Below are 25,365 nucleotides of genomic sequence, written 5' to 3' on the forward strand. Positions count from 1 at the left end.
CGGCAGTATAGTGCATGTTCAGTTATCCACCTATTCCTAAGTGATAGCAGATATACTATTGATCATAAAACACCACATTCTTTACTTCTGCACCAATACAGTAGTAAATGTCAAATATATGATTATTCCCTATCCTATTCACATTATATGCTCTAAGGAGGATGTAGACTTCAATCCAGGTTATTTATTTATTTTTCCATATTTTCACCAGATGAAGCAGCACAAAGAAAACACAGGCCAATGCTTAGAAAAATACAAAGTGAAATACTGAATGACTAATGTACCAACATGGGAAATGCTTTAGGTTGTATTTATAGTTACTTAAATAAATAAAATTAGGTTAGAAATATTTTATTTATCTTAATGCTCTAGTTTTAAGCAAGATTTTTTAAAGAATAAAGCATTTAGTATATGACTTTTAAAGGGGTTCTCCGCTGCCCTGCTTCTAGAGCTCCGCTCCCCAGCGTCCGGAAGTTTATTGTTCCAAATGGCTGTGTGCAGGCTTCCGTGTTCAGGGCCGCCCCTCGTGATGTCACGACCGCTCCCTCAATGAAAGTCTATGGGAAGGGGGCGCGACGCCCCCTTCCCATAGACTTTCATTGAGGGGGCGGGTGTGACTTCACGAGGGGGCGGGCGTGACGTCACGAGGGGCGTCCCTGAACATGGAAGCCCTTACACAGCCATTCGGAACAATAAACTTCCGGATGCTGGGGAGCGGAGCTCCGAAAGCAGGGCAGCGGAGAACCTCTTTAACAGTTCATTTGCCCAGATTTACTACTGTTGCAGTTTTTTTCCCATTGTGAATTTTCCCCCCGAATGTTTTTTTTTTTCATTAGATTTAATAATTTAGCACGTTTCTCTAGAAAATTGTGACACACCAAAAAAGTGGTGCATTGCACGCCAATTGGGTTTATACAAACCATGGAAAATGGAAACTCTACCCCCACCATAAGTAAAAAAACAGCAAGCAATAAAACACGCCCTTTCAATGTGACTTTTCATGCAACACACAGGGACCTCAAACTACTAGATACTATAGATTGCTCTTATATACTGGTTACGCAGGCAAGGCAGCTGTGGCACACAGCTAATCATGGAAGGCGCTGGGTGTCTGACCAATAGCCAATTGATAGGTCATCAATCAAAAAAATCCTAGAAAACATTCTGTTGCTCTAATACAATCACTAGAGAATTCAATGGTAGCTAGTCGCTAAATCAAGCTCCATTACCGAAGGGCCGTCCGTAAAGTGAATCCTATTTAATAAAGGGACACTGACTACAAAGGACATATGGCTATAAATCATATTTTAGCAGCAAAATAACTATAATTGAATGTAATCACATTCCTTGTAATATTCCATCTTTATGGAATCATGGATGTATAAGAATCTGCATTGAGTAATATACACTGGCAGAAATGTCTGCTGTAGAAGGAATTTATAAAGCACATATGGAGTGGAGAAATCTCCCTGATGTTTTGCATTCACAATTCCCCAGTGATTTATAGTACCCCATGCAAGTTTCCCCATTCCTTCACTGCATAGTTGAATCCACCCACCACTTGAGCCATTAAGCATAGCTTGTGTAACTGCCCTACCTCCACTGCTACCACCCCTCTTATTCTTATTACATGACATCATGTTCTACACAATACTACCACTGAGCAATATTGCAGTTTCCTTGTGATTCACCTGGCTCTCTATAAGCATTTATTAAGGGGCTCCCTCCTCAGTCTTAGCACAGCCACATTCTGGTATGCATTAGAGAACATCACTAGGACAAAGGCAACTCGTGCAGTATTCCAGAACTTGTGTGTGCTAGCTTGGGAGAGAACATGATGCTACTCCATCTACTTGTTTGCACTATTTGGTGCCTATCATCTGCATTAACAATAGCTGTGGAAGTACAAGAGTTGGACAATCAGATACTGGTGACTGGAGAAGGCAAGTCATTTATTTTCATCATATACTGTTTGGTTTAACGTGTTTACATTGATCATGATTTAACATGTTTACATTGATCATGATTTTCTATTCTATTGAATGTGAATAAAGCAACTACTAATCATAATGTTTTTTTTTTTTTCTTATAGTAACTTTAACAGATTGTCAGATCAAAGACCTTACAAGATGGGATAAAGTGATGACGATGTTAGAGAACGCTCAAATGAGACAGAATATGCTGCTTCAGAATTTTGAAGAAGTTAAGGCGGAACTTCAGACAGTAAAAGAAGATCTGAACACGGTTGCAGAAAACACATCAGGCTCCTGTAGTGAGTGCCTCAGCAGCCTGACTTCAGACATCTCAAAGTTACTGGACTCCAAATGTGAGCCTGATACCGCTCTGAGAACAAATGTGGAAAAATCTGCTGCTTTAAGCCTTGACGTAATAGAAAGACTAGAGCGGATTGAAAATGCTTTAAAGAGATGGGAAGATTCTGCGCAAAATAAAGCTGAATGTCCAGATAAAGGGGAAGCAGCATCTGAGCCTGATGTACTCGACTATTTACAAGATTGGATCAGCCAACGGCAAATACCATCAGGTAACCAATCTAACTATGGGCTTTTTTACTACTATGAGTTACAATATCTATGTTTCATAATATTTACAAGTTCTCAATGTCTACAGATATGGGAGAGAGAGGAGTTTTAGATGTAGCAGAGCTAAAGTTGTTGTTTGACACAGATGTAACATCAGCGTTTTATTGTTACAAAGGACATCAGGTAAACATTGTCCACTACTTTAACTTGGAGTTACTATGATGCTTAAACAACCAAATGATGCAAGGATTAACATATACAAATCTATAAACTGACATGAGATATTCTAAATGAATGTTCACAGATTAGAACCGTATTTTAAGGCAACATCTGCTTAAGCAATATGTTACCTAAGCCAAAGTGTAACCTGATATGTATGTTCTGGTAATATCCAATGCGACATATAAAAGTGAAGGGTGTCTATTCAGAGAATAACTGCAGATGAGCATTTGCGTAGTTAAAAATGCTGAGTAATCTTTCTCTTGAAAGATGAGTTTGCATTCAGTCGCCCTTTACTTATGACTCAGAAAAGCAAAGGGAAACTCTGGATATGAGACAGAATTTCTAATTAATGCAGATATGATAAGGTCAATAATGTGTAATGTTATATATCTACATTGGCAGATAACATCGGGCTATCTAATGTGACTGCTCCAGCAGCTGCAACCTGTGTCAGGGGCCATGTGAACTAAATAGTGCTACACAACTAACAGTTCAATGACCATAAGATGCAGCCAACACACAGCTGCAGAGAACACTACAAAGAATACAGCAAATGGTCCTCACCCTACCAGTCAGTGTGTATACTAATAATAAGCTATGAGACAGATCCCCTGATCTGCTTGTTTTCATCTATGTAACAATGAGGGTTTAATAGTATATACATAAACTAGAGACGCTTCTGTAAATTTTCCACAAAGAAATGTTCACCGAAGAACAAGATATATATACAGTGGTCCCTCAAGTTACAATATTAATTGGTTCCAGGACGACCATTGTATGTTGAAACCATTGTATGTTGAGACCATAACTCTATGGAAACCTGGTAATTGGTTCTAAAGCCCCAAAATGTCATCCGAAAAAAAGGAAAAAGGGAGGATTAAATAAAAATAAATAGATAACTAATAGAGATAAAGCAATTCCATACATATAAAAGTAAGAAAGATCTGCTGGGAGCTGTAAATCGCTGTCTATGTCAGTGTTTCCCAACCAGGGTGCCTCCAGCTATTGCAAAACTACAACTCCCAGCATGCCCGGACAGCCGTTGGCTGTCCGGGCATGCTGGGAGTTATAGTTTTGCAACAGCTGGAGACACCTTGGTTGGGAAACAATGGTTTATGTAGAGGACAGGAGCTTCTTCAGGGTCCTACACACAGTGTCCCAAATGGAGCCGCCCTTACTTGGTGTCCAAAGAAGCAGCTAACCCTGGCACAGGTAAGGAGTAGTACAGAACTTGTAGTTCCTCCCCCTACTGTAGGAGGCGCTGCCAGACAGCCAGTCAGTGCATGCACTTCAGTAATACTGGTGATTTACCAGTAAAATGCCCATTCTGATTGGTCAGTTCTTCCAGTTGTGACAGGTATCACAGATCTGAACTGTCTGTAGCATTGTATGTTGAGTCTGGTTTCAAGTTACAATGGTCCAGAAAATACCATTGTATGTTGAAACTATTGTATGTTGAGGCCATTGTAAGTTGAGGGATCACTGTAATGTGATCCATCTGTATGACTGCGATTTCAATTCTCAGGCTTTGTATCCAGTCTTGTGCAATTGTACAAAATGCTTAAACACTGGGGGTGACTATAGGGGTGTAAATGTCAAATTTGTACCTGGGAACTACAGCCTGAGGCCCCCCTCCCCAAAAAAAAAAAAAAAAAAAATCTGCCCTGCATTAAAGAAAGAGTAGTATTATAAATGTGGGACAGATTTCACATCAGAACTGGGAGCTTTAAGCTAAGTCTCTGGTCTTACCTTAAAGGGTTACTCCACAGGAAAAACATGTTCTCTAATAAACTGCTGCAAGAATTTTTTACAGATTTGTAAATTACTTCTACTGAAAAATCTTAAGTCTTCCAGTATTTATCAGCTGCTGTATGCTCCGGAGGAAATTGTGTGGCTCTTTTCTGTCTGACCCCAGTGCTCTTTGCTGCCACTTCTGTCTCTATCAGGAACTGTCCAGAGCAAGAGCAAGTCCACACAGTAAACCTCTTCTGCTCCTGACAGTTCCTGACACGGACAGAGGTGGCAGCACAGAGCAGTGTGGTCAGACTGGAAAGAACTACACAACTTTTTCAGGAGCATACTATATCATAAGTGACATAACTTCATTGTGATTTTTGTGAATTATATATCTGGAGTGTGGCGTCCAGTTGGCATTACACCAAGTCTTCATTACAGCTGGCCTTAGAAAGATGAAATATTTCTGGAGTACATACAATGTAAACTGTTGACTAATTCCTTTAATACAAGGGTTAAGAAAAGTGCTAGTTTCAGAACTGAGAGTGCTTTATTAAAGCTTTAAAGCATATGGAAAGCCAGCCTTTAATGTGAAAGACATTGGTGTAAAGCAAGATGATTGCTTCTTTCCCTAATGTAATTAAGTAATGTAATAGACAGACCCCTAATTTTAATATTCAGGGACTCTATAGTAACAGGGACAGTTCCCCAGGACTGGTGCATGGCAAATGTGGTGCCAATATTTAAAAAGGGGTCAAAAGGTGACCCCAGGAATAATAGGCCTGTTAGTTTATCCTTCGTTGTATGTAAATTTTTGATGCTATTGGAGTATCTTGATAAAAATAAATGTATGACCCCATATCAGCATGGCTTTATGAGGAATCGGTCCTGTCAAACTAACCTGATCAGCTTTTATGAGGAGGTGAGCTCCAGACTGGACCAGGGAATCGCTGGATGTCATATATCTGGATTTTTCCAAAGCATTTCATACAGTTCCACATAAAAGATTGATGCATAAAATGAGAAGGATTGGGCTGGGGGAGAATGTGTGCAAGTGGGTAAGTAACTGGCTCAGTGATAAGAAACAGAGGGTGGTTATTAATGGTACTTATTCTTATTGGGTGACTGTTACTAGTGGGGTACCAAAGGGGTCAGTTTTGGTTCCCATTCTATTTAATATATGAATTAATGACCTTGTTGAGGGGGTTGTATAGTAAAGTAGCAATCTTTGCAGATGATACTAAACTCTGTAAAGCAGTTAACACAATAGAGGACAGTGCACTATTACAAATGGATCTGGATAGGCTGGAGGTTTGGACTGGGAAGTGGCAGATGAGGTTCAACACTGATAAATGTAAGGTTATGCACATGGGGAAGAAAAATATGGGCTGGGATTATGTATTAAATAGGAGAACACTTGGGACGAATGACTTGGAAAAGGACTTGGGAGTCTTAGTTAACAGTAAATTTAGCTGTAGTGACCAGTATCGGGCAGCTGCTGCCAAGGCAAATAATATCATGGGGTGCATCAATAAGGGCATAGATGCCCACGACAAGGAAATCATTTTACCACTGTACAAATCACTAGTCAGACCACACATAGAATACTGTGTACAGTACTGGGCACCAGTGTACAAGAAAGATATAGTGGAGCTAGAGAGGGTTCAAAGACGGGCAACCAGAGTAATACGGGGAATGGGAGGACTTCAGTACCCAGAAAGATTATTAGAATTAGGGTTATTTAGTTTAGAAAAAAGAAAGCTTAGGGGAGACCTAATAACTATGTTTTAATATATGAGGGGACCGTACAGAGATCTCTCCCATGATCTATTTATACCTGATCTATTTATACCCAGGACTGTATCTATAACAAGGGGGCATCCTGTACATTTAAAAGAAAGAAGGTTTCTACACCAGTACAGACGGGGGTTCTTTACTGTAAGAGCAGTGAGACTGTGAAATTCTCTGCCTGAGGAGGTGGTCATGGTGAACTCTGTAAAAGAATGTAAAAGGGGTCTGGATGCAATTTTGGAGAATAATAACATTACAGGTTATGGATTCTAGATTTATAGGGACAGAACGTTGATGCAGGGATTTATTCTGACCATATTTGGAGTCGGGAAGGAATTATTACCTCTAAGATGAGAGTTTTTTTGCCTTCCTCTGGATCAACTCAGTAGGAACTCATTAGGGTTATAGGTTGAACTTGATGGAATCTGGTCTTTTTTCAACCTTATGAACTATGTTACTATGTTGCTATCTATATATAAAACGCAACGTGTGTGTGTGTGTGTGTGTGTGTGTATGTTCCAGCATCACGTCCAAACGGCTAAAGATATTAACATGAAACTTGGCAGACATGTTACTTATATGTCAACAACAAACATAGGATAGGTGATTTAACCCTTACTCAACCCCATCTGCCAGGGGCGGGGTTTATGTTTAAAGTCCCATACAAGTCAATGGGAAATATATGTTACTGCATAACTTCCAAACGGCTGGAGATATTTTGATAATACTTGGTCACATGTTACTTATATATCCACTTAAAATATAGGATAGTTAATTTAACCCTTAACTACCCCCATTTGTGAGGGTCGGGGTTTTTGTTTAAAGTCTCATGCAAATCAATGGGAAATGAATGTTCCCACATAACTTCCGTACGGCTAGAGATATTTCAATAACTGATACACATATTACGGGTCGGGAAAGGAGGTCGACATAGGAGGTCGGCATAGGAGGTCGGCATAGGAGGTCGGCATAGGAGGTCGGCATAGGAGGACGGGATAGGAGGACGGGATAGGAGGTCGTGATAGGAGGTTGTGATAGGAGGATGGGATAGGAGGATGGGATAGGAGGATGGGATAGGAGGACGGGATAGGAGGTCAGGATAGGAGGTCGGGATAGGAGGACGGGAAAGGAGGACAGGAAAGGAGGACGGGAAAGGATGATGGGATAGGAGGACAGGAAAGGAGGACGGGAAAGGAGGACGGGATAGGAGGACGGGATAGGAGGATGGGATAGGAGGACGGGAAAGTAGGACAGGAAAGGAGGTCGAGATAGGAGGACGGGAAAGGAGGACGGGAAAGGAGGACGGGAAAGGAGGTCGAGATATGAGGACGGAAAAGGAGGAAGGGATAGGAGGACGGGATAGGAGGACGGGATAGGAGGACGGGATAGGAGGACGGGATAGGAGGTCGGGATAGGAGGTCAGGATATGATGACGGGATAGGAGGTCGGGATATGACAACAATATATGAGGACGGGATATGAAGTCAAAAGCTTCCTCCTTTGCTTATTTTCCTCCCCAACAAGGATTAGGAAGGAAAAACCAGGCAACGCCGGGTACTCAGCTAGTGTAAAATAAATATCAAGCTTGTAATCACCATCAGCTCTAAAACAACACAGTTTCCGCTTTAAAAAAAAAATTATTGAATTTTACTGCAATTGATGGTACATTTTAAAGAACAAATATAGGCATGATGATGAGGATTATTTTCAGGAAGTATGTCATTATTTAACATGTGTCTCCAGCATTCCCGGAAACCACATTTTAAACAATTCCTGTAGTTTGGCAATTACTCTGCTTGTCATTCACTATAGTACAGCACAGGTTCCTGTCACTTTGATTAAGCTGGATACATCTCAGGCTTCTTAACCTCCAGAAAATGTTAAACCTCTCTAATGAATGAACTACTATTTGCTATTTAATGTCAAATGGTGATGTACATACAATGTCCATAGGCATTCATGTAAAAAATGTATACTGTATGGTATATATTTTCTTGCAGGATGCCTTGTGTTTTAATAGCACCGTAAAATGGGCACTAAAGAAAAGTTATACTGTCTTACCAGAGTGACATAAGCCTAAAGGACACTCTTTAGCTTCCATTAAGTGAATGGGAATGAATACATTTTACCAGGTGCTTTCTGAGTATTTTGGGCATAAAACAAACAGGATTAGGATGACAATTTCTTATTTCAAGGGTATTTGTCATATGCTAGTGACTGCATTTACTAAGAGACCAGATTGAGAAAAAGTGCATCTGTTCTGCACAAACTGGTTTGCTTTAGTCCTCTTGGCAAATCAGAAATGTTCATTGAGGTTGTGGGTTGTCTCCACCTGGCTGTCCATACTCCTTCAGTGTTGAACACACCTAGAAGGAGACAACACTTGAGCTCTGTTGTTGCTTTTGATTGGTTGAGAGGAGTAAAATAATGCAAAAGAAAGACTGGGGTAGCATTTGAGTGGTTGTTCTGCACCCATTTTTATTGTGCCATCTTATAAAAGCCATAAAATCAAAGGTTCTGTCTGGTAGTATATTTTCACTCAGTATGGGACTATATGCAGAGTAACAAGCACCATCAGAAGGTATTGTAGACATACTGTGACAGATTATTGCAATTTTTTAGATCTCAAGACATTGTCCACATAATATAACATGCTATGTTACATATGATGCAGTAGGTAGCCATCTTTTGACCTTATTCTAGTTTTTATTATAAGCAACACTGGCATCCAGATAAACCATGTGATTTTTCTTCCATTTCTTTCTAGTTTTCAAGGCCAAACTTATAACTATAAAAATTAAACATTTTACACATCGGAATCTTATTGTAAGAAAGTGCTTTGAGAGTGCTCTGCAGCCAAGAGTGACCAAAAAATAGAGACCTACTCAAAACTTTGGAAAGTACTGAGGATTTTATTCCAAAATGAAATAAATATAACACCAAGACTTATTATTCTATCTATGACATAAACACCAGAGCTCCCAGGTAGAGAACTGAGGACCCTACAATAATGGGAATACTTGGTGGCCTCCTTCAGCAATACAAATAATCTAAAATTGAGCCCATAATTTCATGTTAATCTGTTATCTGTTCCATTTTGGTACAGTTCCTGCTTAGTGTTCCCTGTACCAGATTCAGTGTACATTTTAGGATGCACTGTATATTTGGTATGGTCAGGTATCACTACAGCATCATGAAAGGAGGAAAGTAAAACAATGATACTGTAGGTTGGAACTCCATATTCTCTGCAGTTTTGGGCCACCATCTATAGGATATATCATAAATGTCCAATAGATACAGATCCCATCTCTTGAACCCTCACCTATTTTAAAAACAAGAGCCCCTCAGGTCTGTCTGGCCTGCAGCAGCTGGTGCTGGTGTTGGCCTAGAAACCCAAAACAGCCCAGTGGTCTGTTTTAATAGCCTCAATGACTTTTAGTAAACAGCATAGCTACATTGTTTATGTCACTTGGGGGCTATGTTAGGGGAAATACTCTTTAGCTGCACTGACAAACGCTCCCCCCCCCCACCCATTCTCCAGAAAGATGCCCTGACTCTTTAATTTAAAAAAGTGTCTAGCCACTTTATTCAACGTCTAAGAAGGAGCCGGAGTTAGCCAGGGTACCCCCATGATTTTTTAAAAATTCTTCCACTATACCCGGGCTGCCCCAATTAAAGAAAATAAATTAAACTTATACCTCCTGTGGATTTCCCGATGCTGTTGGGATCGCTGTCCTGGCCTTCTTCCTGGTGCTCAGGCCCAATACATCACACTGTTTATCAGCCTATCACCAGCTGAGGCAGGACATCACTGCGGCCAACGATTTGCCAATGTGACATGTTGGGCACAAAAAGGAGGAAGAATGCTGTGCCTGTGGACAGGGCGGCAATACCTGCGGCACTGGGGGAGCAGTGGGAGATAAGTTAAAGGGATATTCCAGGAAAAACATTTTTTTTTTTTTTTTTTTTTATCAACTGGCTCCAGAAAGTTAAACAGATTTGTAAATGACTTCTTTTAAAATATCTTAATCCTTCCAATAGTTATCAGCTGTTGAAGTTGAGTTGTTCTTTTCTGTCTGACAACAGTGCTCTCTGCTGTCACCTCTGTCTGTCTCAGGAACTGTCCTAAGCATTAGAGGTTTGCTATGGGGATTTTCTCCTATTCTGGACAGTTCCTGAGACAAACAGAGGTGTCAGCAGAGAACACTGTTGTCAGACATAAAAGAACAAGTCAACTTCAGAAGCTGATAACTACTGAAAGGATTGAGAGTTTTTTTTATAGAAGTAATTTACAAATCTGATAAATTTTCTGGAGCCAGTTGATATATAAAAAAGGTTTATTTTTGCACAGGTTATAAAGTATGCCTGTACAATAGTTCCATAGAAGTCAAAAGGGTCTTCTTCAGTCTATTGTTTCTTATGTCCATGAGGCAGCTGTAAAACTTTTCTCTAAATTCTGGTAACACAGCAGAGAAGAAGCTCAGGCAATATGGCTGTACATAATGTACAAACAATCAGAAAATAGAAACAAATTAGAAATAAAGAACATGTTTCAGAACCTGGTTCTATAAACAAAATCCAGATGACACATTCCTTTTACTTTGTGGTAAGAAGAATACAGTGACCCCCCGACTTATGATGACCTCCACATATGATCATTTCAACATATGATGGCCTCTCAGAGCCCATCGTATGTTGAAGGCAGCATCGACATATGATGCTGCTGTGTGTCGGGGCCATCATACAAACAGCTATCTGACAGCGCTGACAACTTCAGCAACTGACAGATAGTTGTTTAATGTCCCCGTGTGCCCCGTTCTGCCTCCTGTTACTCACATGCTGTCCTGCTAACTCACGGAGGCTTCCACTGTGAGCTCCGTGTAAGCCCCCCCCCCCCCCCCAGTACAGCCATAGCCAATAGCCTGCAGCATCTTGCTGCAGGCATCCAATGAGCTGCTGGCTGCCCTCCCCTTCCTTTCCTATAGAGCTGTTGTCGGCAGGATCGTAATGGAGGACATTCTGTCCCCCCTGAAGGTATTTAAAGAACTGTACAGTACTGTATGCGATGTCACACATCACATACAATACATATACACACTATACACCCCATACATCAATGTTTCCCTATCAGTGTGCCTCCAGCTGTTGCAAAACTATTACTCCCAGCATGCCCAGACAGTCAATGGCTGTACATGCATGCTGGGAGTTGTAGTTGTGCAACAGCTGGAGGCACCCTGGTTTGTTAAACACTCCCCATACACTCCACATACAATGGTCATCCCAGAACAAATTAGCAGTTTCCCATAGAGATATGTATTCAACATACAATGGTTCCGAGGCCCCAGAACCAATTACCATTTTTACATAGACATATGTACTCGACATATGATGGTTTCAACATATGATGGTTCTCCTGGAACCAGTTAATATCATATGTTGAGGGACCACTGTATGTGATAGACGTGCTTATTGTGAGGAATGCAGGTCCTGTAGCATCCAACATTTTAAAATCATCACTCTTCTATCACTGGGCTCGATAATTTATATGAGGAACTTCTGGTACCCGGAGTTGTCTTTCTGCCACTGTTGACAAAGGGTGTTCAGAGGACATTATTGGAGATTTTTAGGGTATGCCAAGAACTACACACTTGACTACAATTTATGAAAACTATACTTTTAGTCTGTGTGATAGTGACTTTACCTTAATAAGCCAGCATACACTAGCACTAGACCTCTTTTTTTAGATATCATTTAATAGACAAAAAAATGCAGTTCTGTGCATTGCAGATTGATAAGGTAAAATATTGGTAAAAAGAAATGCAGAAGTGCATAATACTTTCCCTCTTTGCATTGCCTTAGATTGGCAAAACTTTTAAAAGAATATACTTAAAACATTACTATCATGAAAAAAGCATATGACATGATATGTAGACATATCAACTGTGGGGGTCTCATTGCAGTGATTGCTACTTGCAGCCATGTGAAGCACATGGCAGTGCATTTCACTTTTTGGATTGATGCTCCCTAGAGTTGAGCGAATTTTCAAAAAATTTGTTTCGGCTGATTTGCCGAATTTTCCAAAAATGTGTGATTCGGTCTGAATTTACTTGCTGCGAATTGCTATTAAAAACTGCTATTTCTGGCCTACAGAGAGCCTCAGGTGTAGGTATAGAACACTTTGCCTTGCTGTAACACGCATAGGGTGTGTGCTGGGTTAGTGAAATAATACTGTTATTCAGTATGACACGCAGATGAGAGGCGTCGCTAATAGAATCAATGTCGCAGAGCGGCACAATGACAGCCTGAAGGTGGCATCTGTATGAGGAGAACATATAGTGGCTGAATGACACAGCGTGGAGGTGGCGGCAGCATGAGGAAACCATATAGTGGCTTAATGACACAGCCTGGAGTTGGCGGCAGCATAAGGAGAACATATAGTGGCTGAATGACCCAGCCTAGAGGTGGCAGCAGCATGTGGAGAACATATGGTGGCAAAATGTGACAGCCTGGAGCTGGCATCAGCATGAGGAGAACATATGGTGGCAGAATGAGACAGCCTGGAGGTGGCAGCAGCAGCATCATGACTCCTGAAACTGACAGAGTGGTGCGGTGGGTTGCAATACCAGTACCCGATGACGAAGGTGGGTAAAAAAAGGAGAACCTGGCATCAGATGTGTGACATCAGGCAGATGGCAGGATCCGAATAGTAGCTGAGACAGGTAGGTAGAAGTGTTTTGCAAAAGTGTTAGTGTGCACAAGTGAGTATTGAGGATATGCATTACGTAGAAACCTAACTTTTAATAATATGCTTAGGATAAAATATATGGACCCAATTTTTTTTTTTTAGAACACAAAAGGAAAGGTGTGCAAAATACACTGTGTGCCACCTACACTAACAAGTATTGATGTGATGCAAAGACCTCTAAAAGGTGGAAGGGAACAACATATAGTCCATTGTAACCTGTGGGAGTAAAAAAATTCCCCTGTAAGGCCCTACTCTCACATTAGTAATTCCCATCTTGGCAAGTGTTCCATGCCCTAAAAAGGGCAGCCCCACACAGGAACCTCTCCCTATTTCCACCTATAAACTCTGCCATTTCCCAGGGTTTTTAGGTACAAATAGAGATTGGTTCCTGTGTGGGACTGCACTTTTTAAGACGAGTAACACTTTCCTCGAAAAGGGGAACAACGTATTGTCCATTGTAGCAGGTGGGGATACAAACTTCCCCTGTAAGGCCCTACTCTTGCCCTATTAGTTCCCATCTTGGCAATTGTTACTCACCATAAAAAGGGCAGCCCAACTCAGGAAACTCTCTATTTCCACCTAAAAACCCTGGGAAATTACAGTGTTTGTTGGGGGAAATAGGGAGAGGTTCCTGTGTGGGGCCGCCCTTTTAGGGCGAGTAACACTTGCCAAGAAGGTAATTAATAATGCGAGAGTAGGGCCTTACAGGGGAAATTTTTACCCCCACCAGTTACAATGGACCATATGTCCTTCCACCTTTTAGAGGTCTTTGCATCACATCAGTACTTGGTGGTGTAGGTGGCACATGGTGTTTTTTGTACACCTTTTCTTTTGTTTAATTAAAAAATTTTTTGGGGTTCATATAGTTTATCCTAATTATATTATTAAAAGTTAAGTCTAACGTAATCCATATCCTCAATACTTACTTGTGGCCTGATGCGGAGGAATGTCTGTATCTGGGGAGCAGTGCCTTAAATATGTTTAGCACTATCCATATTTGTCATTATATTATATCAACTATGATGCCTAATTCATCATCACGAAGGTCAGTCTCTCCACATTTATTGTGGACAGACGAGTTCTCCTTGGGGTTACTATGGCCCGCACTAAACACCGGCTCTGATGGCACACTACTGGCCCAGCAGGACAGCTTTTCCAGGGCAAACTCTGCTAGTTGCGACCACAAATCAAGTTTGGCTGCCCAGAAGTCCAACGGATCTTCAAGGTGTGTTGGCAGGGTCATGTCAAGGTATGCCACCACCTGCTGGTTCAGGTCCTGCTCCAGGTCTACCTGCTGCTGATAAGTTGCTTCACTATGCAGGTGAAGAAAGCTACTCATCAGTGACTGTAGACTCAGGCTGCTGCTGATGGAGCTGGTACTGCTCCTACCACCCCTCCCCAGCAGCCATGGCAGTGTAAGGTGAGTGCAGAGGACTTTCCCGAGTCAGACCTGCGACAGGATGGACGATGACGCAGATAGGCATCGTCCAAATGACTAGGTAGGATGTCTCTGTAGTAGGTCAGTTTGTCCTCCCTCTCAGTGGGTGTAAAAAAGGTCCCCATTTTGTGCCGGCAGAGAGGGTCCAAAAAGGTGGAGAGGCAAAAGTCATTCTGCTGCCATTTGTGCAAGTGACTGGAAGGGACTGCCTCCATCTCCATTGCATACTGCCATGTGGTGTCTGGGTCCTCTGTCTCGCCTTCCTCATAACCCTCTAGCTCCTCTAGCTGCTCCTGCTCCTTCTGTCCTGTCAGATGACTAGAAAAACTGCCCATCTTGTGAAACCTAAACTGTGCTCCACTGTGCCCCTCCCCCTCCTCCTCCTCCAGTTCAGCCCCCACAGTGCTCATGTGGCCATGAGATGTAGGTACCATGTCTCCACTGCCATGACCAGCCATGGTTTCCAACATGTGTTGTAGTAAATGAAGCAGTGGGATGATGTTGTTCATCTCGTAATCCTGGCGACTGACTAATAATGTGGCTTCCTCAAAGGGCCTGAGCAAATGGCATGTGTCATGTATGAGCTGCCACGGGTTGACATTGAAGTTACACAGGGGAGTCCCCCTATCCACTTGGATAATCAAGAAATTGATGATGGCTTTTTTCTGTTCGTATAGTCAGTCCAACATATGGAGGGTTGAATTTCAATGTGTGGAAACGTTGCAAATCAGACTATGTTGGGGGATGCTGTTCTGATGCTGTAGCTTAAAGAGGGTGTGCTTTGTGGTGTATGAGTGGCTGAAGTGCATGCAAATTTTCCTTCCCATTGTTAGGATGTCTTGCAGGTGGGGGGAACACTTCAGGAACCACTTGATAATCAGATTGAACACGTGTGCCATGCAGGGCGCATAGCTCAGGCTTCCTTGTCGCAGAGCAGACAAGATGTTCTTCCCGTTGTCAGTCACCATGGTTAAAAATTTCCAGTTTTCGTGGAGTAAGCCATGGTTCGATTTCTTCATGAATGACTTTGAGCAGTTCCTCCCATGTGTGACTCCGTTCGCCAAGGCACCATGTGAAAAACAGGGTGAAACTGCCGTGCCCTACACACATGGTATGCTGGAGGGGCACTGAGACTTGTCCGTGCAGTGGAGGCTGAGGACACGGTGGAGGATGAGGAGGCGGAGTCGCACACTGTCACAGGACCAACGGCCTGAAAACATGGAGGCGGAAGCATCGGGACCTGTCCAAGTTGCTGTTGTGGCTGTGCAGGAACCACATTCACCCAGTGGGCCGTAAAGGACATGTATTGTCCCTGACCTTAGTTACAGCTCCACACATCGGTGCTGCCGTGCACTTTGGTACACACTGACTGGCTAAAGGACTGGCCCACCTTCTGTTCCACAAAATTGTGCAGGGCTGGTACTGCCTTCTTTGCAAAGAAATGACGGCTTGGGACTCTCCACCTTGGCTCCGACAAGCGATCAATTCTCTGAAAGGTGCAGAGTCCACCACTTGAAAATGGAGGGACTGCAGCACCAGCAACTTGGACAGGAGCACATTCAGCTTCTGCGCCGTTGGATGAGTGGGCGCATACTGTTGTCTCTTGGACATGGCTTCGCCGATGGATTGCTGGCAGAATGACTGACTTGAAGTAGGAGGAGCAGAAGCATCTGGAGCGACAGAAGATGGGTATGACACACAGCTCCCTTCGACTGAGGTGGTGGAGCCTTGGCTGGCGTGCAATAGGGAGCGGCGTGCCACATCGGAGCCACGGTTCTCCCAGGCCGCTTTATGGTAACACTGCATATGTTGATGCAGGGCCGTGGTGCCAACAATGGGACCCTGGCCATGCTTCACCTTCCGACAGATCTTTCATGTGGCCATGTTAACCTCCTCCGGATGCTTGATGAAAAACTGCCACACCACCGAGTAGCTGATTTTCCCACCAACAGTCCGCACTGATTGACTGCTACTGCGGCCGACACCAGGAACCCGTTTCACTACCTCCGGGAAAGGTAGGCTGCCGTGAAGCAGGTGGTCTACACAGGGCACGTTTTGCTCCAGACTTTCCACTTCTGCCACCATGTTGACTGCCAATCATGCTTCCACCTTTCTGGCTCAGCTGCTGCCTCATGGTTAACCTGCAACCCTCTTTTCCTTATGATGATGAAGCCCCTTCTGCACCTGGCTCCCAAGTGCGATCGGCTTCATCTTCATCGAGTTGTGTCTGCATATCACTGATGTCCTCTTCAGGTTCTTCAACCGTGTCTGCTTCAGGAGCCTGAACGCTCGCAACACCCACCTCCCATGCCACTCTCCTCATCACTACTTGCTCGCCTAGCAGAGGAAGCGTCAGATGTCTCCTCCACTTCTTGGCTGGGCAGTAGCTGCTAACTGTCCTCTAGATCATCCTCACTAAATATTGGAGCCGTACCCACAGCATAAGATACCTCTGTGGGGGAGGAAACAGCATAGGACAGAGGCAATGGGAGGACAGGGATTGCTCCCAGGCCATGCCAACTGAGGGTTGTGTCTGAGGAATCCACCGACTATTGACTGGGGGTATCAGATGTCAGTTCTGATGAAGTGGATGACCGTGTTAACCAATCGATGATGGCAGATGGGTTGCTGGTTGGGACACGACCGCTAGCTGATACCGGGAGATCAGGCCTCTCGCTGCGACTCCTGCTGCCACTCACCCCTAGTGTGCTGCGACCTCTGACTGATGAATTTAGGCCTCTGCCACTTCTCTGTGCATGTCCTGGCACTTCTCTGCCTGACATACTCATATATTGTGTATATGAGTCGAGTACAATACGCTCCACTACACTTAAAACAGTATTTGTGTACAACACCAGCCGGTGTGTACTTTTGCCTGGCCTTTCACAGTATCTAGGCCCTTAAACTTTAATAGGAACAAAATAGTACACCACTTAGATGTACGTATGTGGTATGCACTTATGAGGGGAGGACAATGCGCTCCAGTACGCTTAAAAAAGTATTTGCGTACAACACCAGTCGGTGTGTACTTTTGCCTGGCCTTTCACAGTATCTAGGCCCTTAAAGGGGTACTCCAGTTGAAAACTTTTTTTTTAAAATGAACTGGTGCCAGAAAGTTTAACAGATTTGTAAATGACTTCTATTAAAAAGTCTTAATCCTTTTAGTACTTTTTAAAAGCTGTGTGCTACAGAGGAAATTCTTTACTTTTTGAATTTCTTTTTTTGTGTTGTCCACAGTGCTCTCTGCTGACACCTCTGTCCGTGTCAGGAACTGTCCAGAGTAGCATAGGTTTGCTATGGGGATTTTCTCCTGCTCTGGACAGTTCCTGATACGGGCATCAGGTGACAGCAGAAAGCACTGTGGACAATGGAGTTTAATGAAGTGATTCGCACAATCAAATCACGACGATATTTGCATTAGTTGCAAATCAAATTTTTCCTGAAATTCGTAATGAATTCGGATTAGTCAGATTCAATACGCTCATCCCTAGTGCTCACTGCAGGAGACAGGCTCCATTATAATCTATGGAATACATTGCCTGCAAAGTGATGATTTGAGTCTGTTTGTATACAGAGATCGGTGGGCGTCTCAGCATTGACATTTAAAAAGTTTTTTCTTCTTCTTGATAGTAACACTTTAAAGAACAACACATAGTTTTTCTATTTCTAAAAGCCCTTGTAGACAGGCCAATGGGTAACAGATAATGACAATTAATCTTGGAGATGAGTGCCCCTTTGCTGAGCCTTCCAAGGTTCAATCAACCATGTAGCTGCACTAACAATGACTTGGTCGTTTGTACGGCCCTTTAAATTCATTATTATCAGCTGGACATCTGTTTACACAGGGTGACGTGCGGCTCATAATGATGTTTATTGTTGGCTGCACAAAAGATGCATATGCTCGTTTTTGGCTGAACACTCTCCCTTTTACCCAAGCCAGTTATCAAGAAAGAGCCTTAACTCATGAACAAATTTTGCCAAATGTTGTCAAATCTCATGTTCATATTTGTTGCAGATTTTTCCCAATAAGTAATGGATAAGTAAAAATTTACAGTAAAATTCACAAGCAATTTACTGCTGCAGGATTACCCATGGCTCCACACTAAAATCAGCAAATGTGGATTTCTAAACCATTAATTTTGTTTTCTGCACAATTAAATATGAATTTATTTTGCAGGTCATTTGAAGATATGCCCTTATTGTGATAATGTAAAATCTACATCAGTAAAATTGCATCTAGACATTGCAGTCTGTACTGTATAAGTGTTTTTTTTTTTTAGAATCAGATGAAAGCAACCAAAGAGGTTTCAATGGCTTTATAGGAATTTTGTTAGAAATCCAACCAGCACCCTGCTCTGGAATGACAAGGAGCAAGAACCGCAGAAATTGTATACAGCTGGGTAACTTCCCCTTTAGGTAGTGATTCTGCATATAATCCAAATCATGACATTGATTTGAAGGGAAGCTACCTTCAGTAGATGACACTGTAGAGCAAGTTATTTTCCATGGTTTAGTTATAAGGGTATGCCACATACGGTAACACAAAAAATCGGCCTTTTGAATACATATTCTAAGGGTGATTTCATGCGTGGCTGATTTGCAGTGCAGATTTCACAGTGTAAATCTATAGCAAAAAACATTACAATACATGTGTATGGGGCTTGAAAATGCCTTTCAAGGGGTCAGCTTTTGGAACAAAATGTTCCGAACTCTTAGAGCCAGCGTCGAGGGCTTGGGACATCACGCCCAGCCCCCTTGTGACTTCATGTCCCGCCCCCTCAATGAAAGTCTATGGAAGGGGCATGGCCCACTCCCATAGACTTGCATTAAGGGGGTAGGGCCGTGATGTCACAAGCCCCTGTCACCGGCTCTAACCATTCGGAACATTTTGTTCCTAATGCTGAGCAACAGAGTACCCCTTTAAATACCACGAGGAAATAGATGTATACTACTTATTATGTTGCCAATATGCTGTGGATTTTTGCTTCTTAAAAACACACAATCAAAATCTGTGGTGAAACCATATGGGGATTTTGGCTGTAAAATAGTCACGAATTTGCAGTGTAATACACAACAAAACATTCCCTACATATGGCCTTATGGTAAAGGTTTAGAATTTCTGAAGGATTATGGGGCTTTGCATATTTAACTACAGAAAAACAAAACTATTTCAAAGCAAAAAAGAACATAAGAAGATATATAGTCTAGTCTTTAAAAAAAAAAAGTTGAACAACAAAACTGTTGCACATTTACTAATCTTGTCCTATATGCAGACAGCATATACTTAGGCCAGTCTATAGATGTGCTAGTGGCTTATACTGTATGATAAGTTTGGCGCAACTTTGTACCACTTATTAATTGGTTTACTTTATGCCAATGTTTTATGCCAAAACTGTGGCATAAAATCCAAGCATCACATTCATGCCATACCTCTTTCTGCTAATTCCTATCACATTGCTGTAAACCAGGTGGTGCAAGGCATGTTCGCCTGAATTCTGGTGCATTTGACAAAGTAAATGCTGTTCCTTAACAACATTCAACCAATTTATCTATCTATGTGGGCTCACTATTTACCTGGCCATATCATAAGTCAGAAGAATTGTGTGCATAGATATTTTTCAAGAGTGTGCCAACAAAACGCAAAAGTGCAAGAAGTACAAAAGTTGTATAGCTAGAAGTTGCATTTATGTTATATGTGTGTTTCATGTAACTTAGGCATTGAAGTTTTCAATAAAACTTCTGCAACTGGTTTTGATTTCACATAAAACTTGGAGAAGAGCCAGAGCTGCTCTTAAGGGAGTTTCTAATCACACTTTTGCTGGTTGGTCTTTTACAGAACTGTGTTAAGTTTCAGCAGGACCTTCATAGTCGAGCCGAGCGTCTGTTAATTAAATAGCCCAGGTTAGACAGTGTTGCTGACATTTCTGACCATGTATCTAAAAAAATGACTTAAATATCATAGGGAAAACCATTCAGGAACCTTTCCTCTAAACATTTAAACACCATATGTCATGTCTATTTTAGAAGAATGGGTAGGGTTGAAAACTTTCATTTGATCCAGCTACAGGCTTGGATAATTTAAAGCCACACTGGCTCTTTGCACAGGAAATGAGTCAGACACATTCCCTTTAGGGAGCCCCCTGTAAGCTTCATTAATATAGTGGCACTTTATTCTGAATGACATTCGAATAATTCCCTGTATTTTAATCCAGTATGTTTCTCACTACTATAAAAGCCTTCAGATCAATACATTATTTTTTTTCTCATGAAGTATTATTTATGATTTTTATTTTAGTCAAGTTTTTTTTACTACTTAAAGCAAAATTGGTCTTTAAATCCTTAGGTCATGTCCACACGTGATGTATTTGCTATGGATTTTCAGAGTGCCACATAATTGGTGATGCGTGTCTGATTGGTAGCTGGTCCCTGCTGGGACCTCCACTGATAATGAAAACTGGGGTCCTGGGTCTACCTGGATTAAAGGGGTACTCCAGCGCTAAGACATCTTATTCTCTATCCAAAGGGGTACCCCCACGATCAGGCATCTTATCCCCTATCCTTTGGAATGGGGGATAAGATGTCTTAGCGCCAGAGTACCCCTTTAAGCAGTTGGACATGAGCACCATTGCTCTATTCAGCTTTGTGAACCTAACAAAGACAGCCTAGTGTAATCCTTGGTTATCTTTTTTAGGACATAGGGGAGATTTATCAAAACATGTCCAGAGGAAAAGTTGCCAAGTTGCCCATAGCAACCAATCAGATCGCTTCTTTGATTTTGGAAATGGCCTCTGATTGGTTGCTATGGGCAACTCAGCAACTTTTCCTCTGGACAGGTTTTGATAAAGCTCCCCCATAGAGTTGAATGGAGTGGCTGCACCCATGTTCAACCACTGCTTCATTTAACCAGTGGGACACAGGACCCCCATGTCTGTCATCAGTGATGGTCCCAGCAGTCAGATCTCCCATGTTCAGACACTCCTCACCTATACTATGAATATTGATGGAAAAAAAACCTTTATGGCTTGTGCATATGGGTAAAAAAAACGTACCCATGTGCAGCGATGTGCCGTGGCTTTCTCTAAACCAGGGTCTGTGAGGGGAAAGGGCATTGTCCTAAAGCTCCTATTGATTTCATAGGGCACTTCAGAGCTAATCAGCAGAGCAGGTGACATGGCAATGCTTTTTCCCACAGTTGGCTATCTTCCATTAAAGTAACACCACATGGTTAATGCCAATTTGAGCATACCTTAAGGGGAACCTGTCACATTAAACATGCAGTCAAATTTACAAGAATTATAACACAGAACAAGTTGATGTATAGTTTGTGGGAAAAGATTCAATATAACTTGTCACTTATTCATGAAAAATTCTGCTCATTCTGGACTAAGTTGTCATGTGTGTGGCCCTAATCAATGATTGATAGCTTTTTGTGTATAAGTGTGCATGTAGCTGTCAATCACCCACATGACTACTTAGCTCAGAATGAGCAGAGATATTATTGGATAAATATTATCTTGGAACTTTTCCCACAAAACTAAATAAATTAACCTGCTCTGCTTCTCCTGCCCTAAAACACTAAGCCTGCAGATTGGACTACATTTTTAATGTAACAAGTTCTTTTTAAGGCATGCAGATTTCTTCTAGGTTTAAAATCCATGGCCAAATCCCCATTTAATAAACATTTATAAGCAATTTACTCTAGGCAAGGTTCCATTACAGGTCATTAGATACATGAGATCAAGCAGATTATAGTACTTGATCTATATTTAATATACTGTTTTTGTATTTCTCAGGTTGTGATATGGCAATACTATTTCCGATGAGATCACCTAAAATTTATGCAAGCGTGCACCCTGCCGTCATGACCCTGGAGGCCTTTACTTTTTGTGTGTGGACTAAAGTGACAGAAGCTCTGGACAAAACCATTGTATTCTCATATGGCACCAAGCGTAATCCTTATGAAATCCAACTGTATTTGAACCATCAGTCTCTTGTACTAGTTGTCGGTGGGGATAAGAACAAGATAACTGCTGATAATGTGTTGGAGACAGGAAAGTGGTCACACCTGTGTGGTACATGGAACTTTGAGGATGGCAAAACATCTTTATGGGTTAATGGAGAAAATAAAGCAACAAATTATGGGTTGGCCCAGGGTCATATCATCCCTGATAGAGGTATATTCCAGATTGGGCAAGAAAAGAATGGCTGTTGTGTAGGTGGAGGTTTTGATGAATCATTATCCTTCTCTGGAAAAATTACAGGCTTTAACTTGTGGGATACAGTACTCAATGATGAGGACATTGTGAAGACTCTAACAGATTCTAACTGCAGTACTCGGGGCACTGTTATAGGATGGGGTACAACAGAAATTCAACCACATGGGGGAGCTCAGTACATTCTTTAAAGTTTCTAGAGGTTTGACACAGACACATTCTATGTCAGATGCATTCATTTAACTGTTCATTAAAATATTTTTGCTTAAAAGTATATCCTCCTAATGATAATAAGATCATATCCTGAAATGTTTGAATCAAGATACATTACAATATTTTATTCAGTATTAAAGCATAAAACAAAGCTTCATTTTTCATTTGAACAATCATCATCTAAGAGAATTGTTTATTTATCAGTTCTTTGGAATCATTCTGTTTTGAGCATTGGAAATCCAATAGAATAGAAGAGAAGTAAAAGACTTTGTCAGCTGAAGGGCTGTCATGCAAGCCATGGGAGTATTTATTTTCCCATGGCATCTAAGTTCTATTATTAAGGTGTTTACACTTGTAAAAGGGAGTCATTCTAATAATATGCAGTTCCCTAACATATAAGCATAGGTTCACTAGACAATGAGTAGACATTTGCAGATATGCATCTTAGCCATCATGCACATAGCAAAGCATAGAAATTTGTAGTGTGGCACACTGAGTCCCTGTAATTCTGTACTAAATAAAGACTTTTAATATGCTGCTTAGGTGCTCTGTATGATACAAAATTTTAAAGAAGATATTTAATGGAATAAAACTTAGGGTATTAAGCTTTAGAGTGCTGGGGCCCTCCCGCGATCTCCTGTATGGAGCCCGGCTCTCCCATGGAGCGGCGCGTCATGCCCCCTCCATATATCTCTATGGAAGAGCTCAGACCCCTTCACTTATTTAGAGGATAAGTTTTGTTCCATGAGACTACTCCTTTAAGGTTTATTCTTCGTTATAAGCAATTAGAGTGCTTTCACACCATGTTTTCAGCCTAAGGCTGCCGGATCCGGCTGGGGTACGGCTCATTTTCAACCCGTATTCGGTTTTCTGACTGGACATAAAACCGAAGTATACTATGGTTTCAGCTCTGGTCACAAAACCGGATATGGGGCTGAAATGAGAACGACCGGAGTCATTAAGTCAATGGATTTCAGAGCTGGTCCAGCTGGGGTACGGGAGCGACTGTTTTCCCCGGATGCTGGATGGCACACACAATTAATGACCACCAGATCCCAAATAACTGATGTCAACTGATGTATTTTGTCATCAGTTGGCATCAGTTGCAGCCAGTTTTAGGCTGGGTTCACTGAGCCAGATTGATGGATATATGTGAACCCAGCATGAAAGTAAATATTATCCTTGCAGTCACAAGCTTCACTGTAACAGGAAAAGAGATTAACTGTATAATAGTGTATACTTGTACTGTACCCTTTACAGTAGAAATTGTCATCTTAAATCTCTCAGTATAAAATAGAAATGAATGATTTTGGTGATTTATACTTTTTTTTACTCACCTTACTAATCTGAACTCTCTTAATATAAAATAGTCATTGGGTCCCTGCTAGTCCTTACTTCCTGGTCCTTTTTAGGCCCAGGACATAGAACTACACTGACCACAGCAGTAACCCACAGTGTGTTAAGAGGGAGTAGAAAGTAGACACATCCAGGGGACTCGAACATATTAGAATGGGATCAGCAGGAGATCCATAAAGTGTATATGAGCTATGTTTGTTTTGTTTTTTGCTTTACCATGTTCAGATCTGTTTAAAAAAAAAAATATATAACATTGTGAAAAAATATACTAGAATTCATTTACACCTTGTCTTATTATCATTTGGGGGATACAAATCTGCAATAAAAATGTCAGTGAACTTTCCTTGGAGGTTTAGATTTTATAGTACTTAAACATACACTTAATTTGCAGATGTAAATGTTAACTCTTAAGTCAATGCAGACCTCAAATGCAGAATTTGTTTTGGTATTCTACCTACTATCGAGGGAACTTGATTTATCTGACTGACTAAATGTTTGACAAACAGCACATTCTCTACTTCTACTGTATGCGTTTAGGCAGCACTAAGCTAACTTTATGTGTCTGAATAGACTTGTCTGTAAGTTCTATTTCAATGTGAATTGCTAATATGCAAACAAACAAAAAAATCCTAAACCTAATTATAACCACTTTCTATTCATCATTATACTTGTAATTATGTAATTCTGTACTATATTGTAAATTGAGTTTGCAAGAGTTACATTAAATAAATACTACTTTATTTTTGTACAATTGTAACATAGGGAAATACTAAAACTTTATCACACTGTTACAATTCTGCACATCTTTGAAACAGAAACACGACAACATTTAAATTCTGTTTACATTGTTTCTGGTGAATCTTTAGTTTTGGTTTGCACAATATTACACAGCAAACATTATTGGAAGATGGTTACTGTTAGATATACAGACACTGTATGCTTAAGAATAGCAATATTTTAAAAACACAATTTTGAAACAATTGTATTATTGTCATTATGTAATAATGTCTTTTACTACTCATTGATGTATTCTGTTTAATTATTTTAAGCATTTTGTGGATTCAAAGCATTTTTCTATAAAATAAATAAATTAAAATGATGTTTTCAATGTAT

At 41.3% G+C, this 25,365-nt stretch overlaps 2 protein-coding genes across 8 annotated transcripts in view; one reads left to right on the forward strand and one right to left on the reverse strand.

The window, feature by feature from the left end:
• Positions 1 to 25,365, reverse strand: part of VEPH1 (ventricular zone expressed PH domain containing 1) — a 560,486-nt gene that overhangs the window by 451,845 nt on the left and 83,276 nt on the right. The gene's annotated exons all lie outside the window — the stretch shown is intronic.
• Positions 1,687 to 25,352, forward strand: PTX3 (pentraxin 3). Its single transcript, XM_056565031.1, has 3 exons — positions 1,687 to 1,943; positions 2,093 to 2,542; positions 22,264 to 25,352. Exons 1-3 carry the CDS (start codon positions 1,835 to 1,837, stop codon positions 22,872 to 22,874), a joined length of 1,170 nt encoding a protein of 389 aa, XP_056421006.1. The 5' UTR covers positions 1,687 to 1,834; the 3' UTR covers positions 22,875 to 25,352.

The sequence above is a fragment of the Hyla sarda genome, chromosome 3, assembly GCF_029499605.1.
Source record: "Hyla sarda isolate aHylSar1 chromosome 3, aHylSar1.hap1, whole genome shotgun sequence".
Taxonomy (NCBI): Eukaryota; Metazoa; Chordata; class Amphibia; order Anura; family Hylidae; genus Hyla; species Hyla sarda.

Coding starts and splice junctions, on each gene's coding strand:
- PTX3 (XM_056565031.1), top strand. CDS start 1,835: ATGATGCTACTCCATCTACTTGTTTGCACTATTTGGTGCCTATCATCT. Junction 1,944..2,092: donor GATACTGGTGACTGGAGAAG/GCAAGTCATTTA, acceptor TTTTTCTTATAG/TAACTTTAACAGATTGTCAG. Junction 2,543..22,263: donor CCAACGGCAAATACCATCAG/GTAACCAATCTA, acceptor TGTATTTCTCAG/GTTGTGATATGGCAATACTA.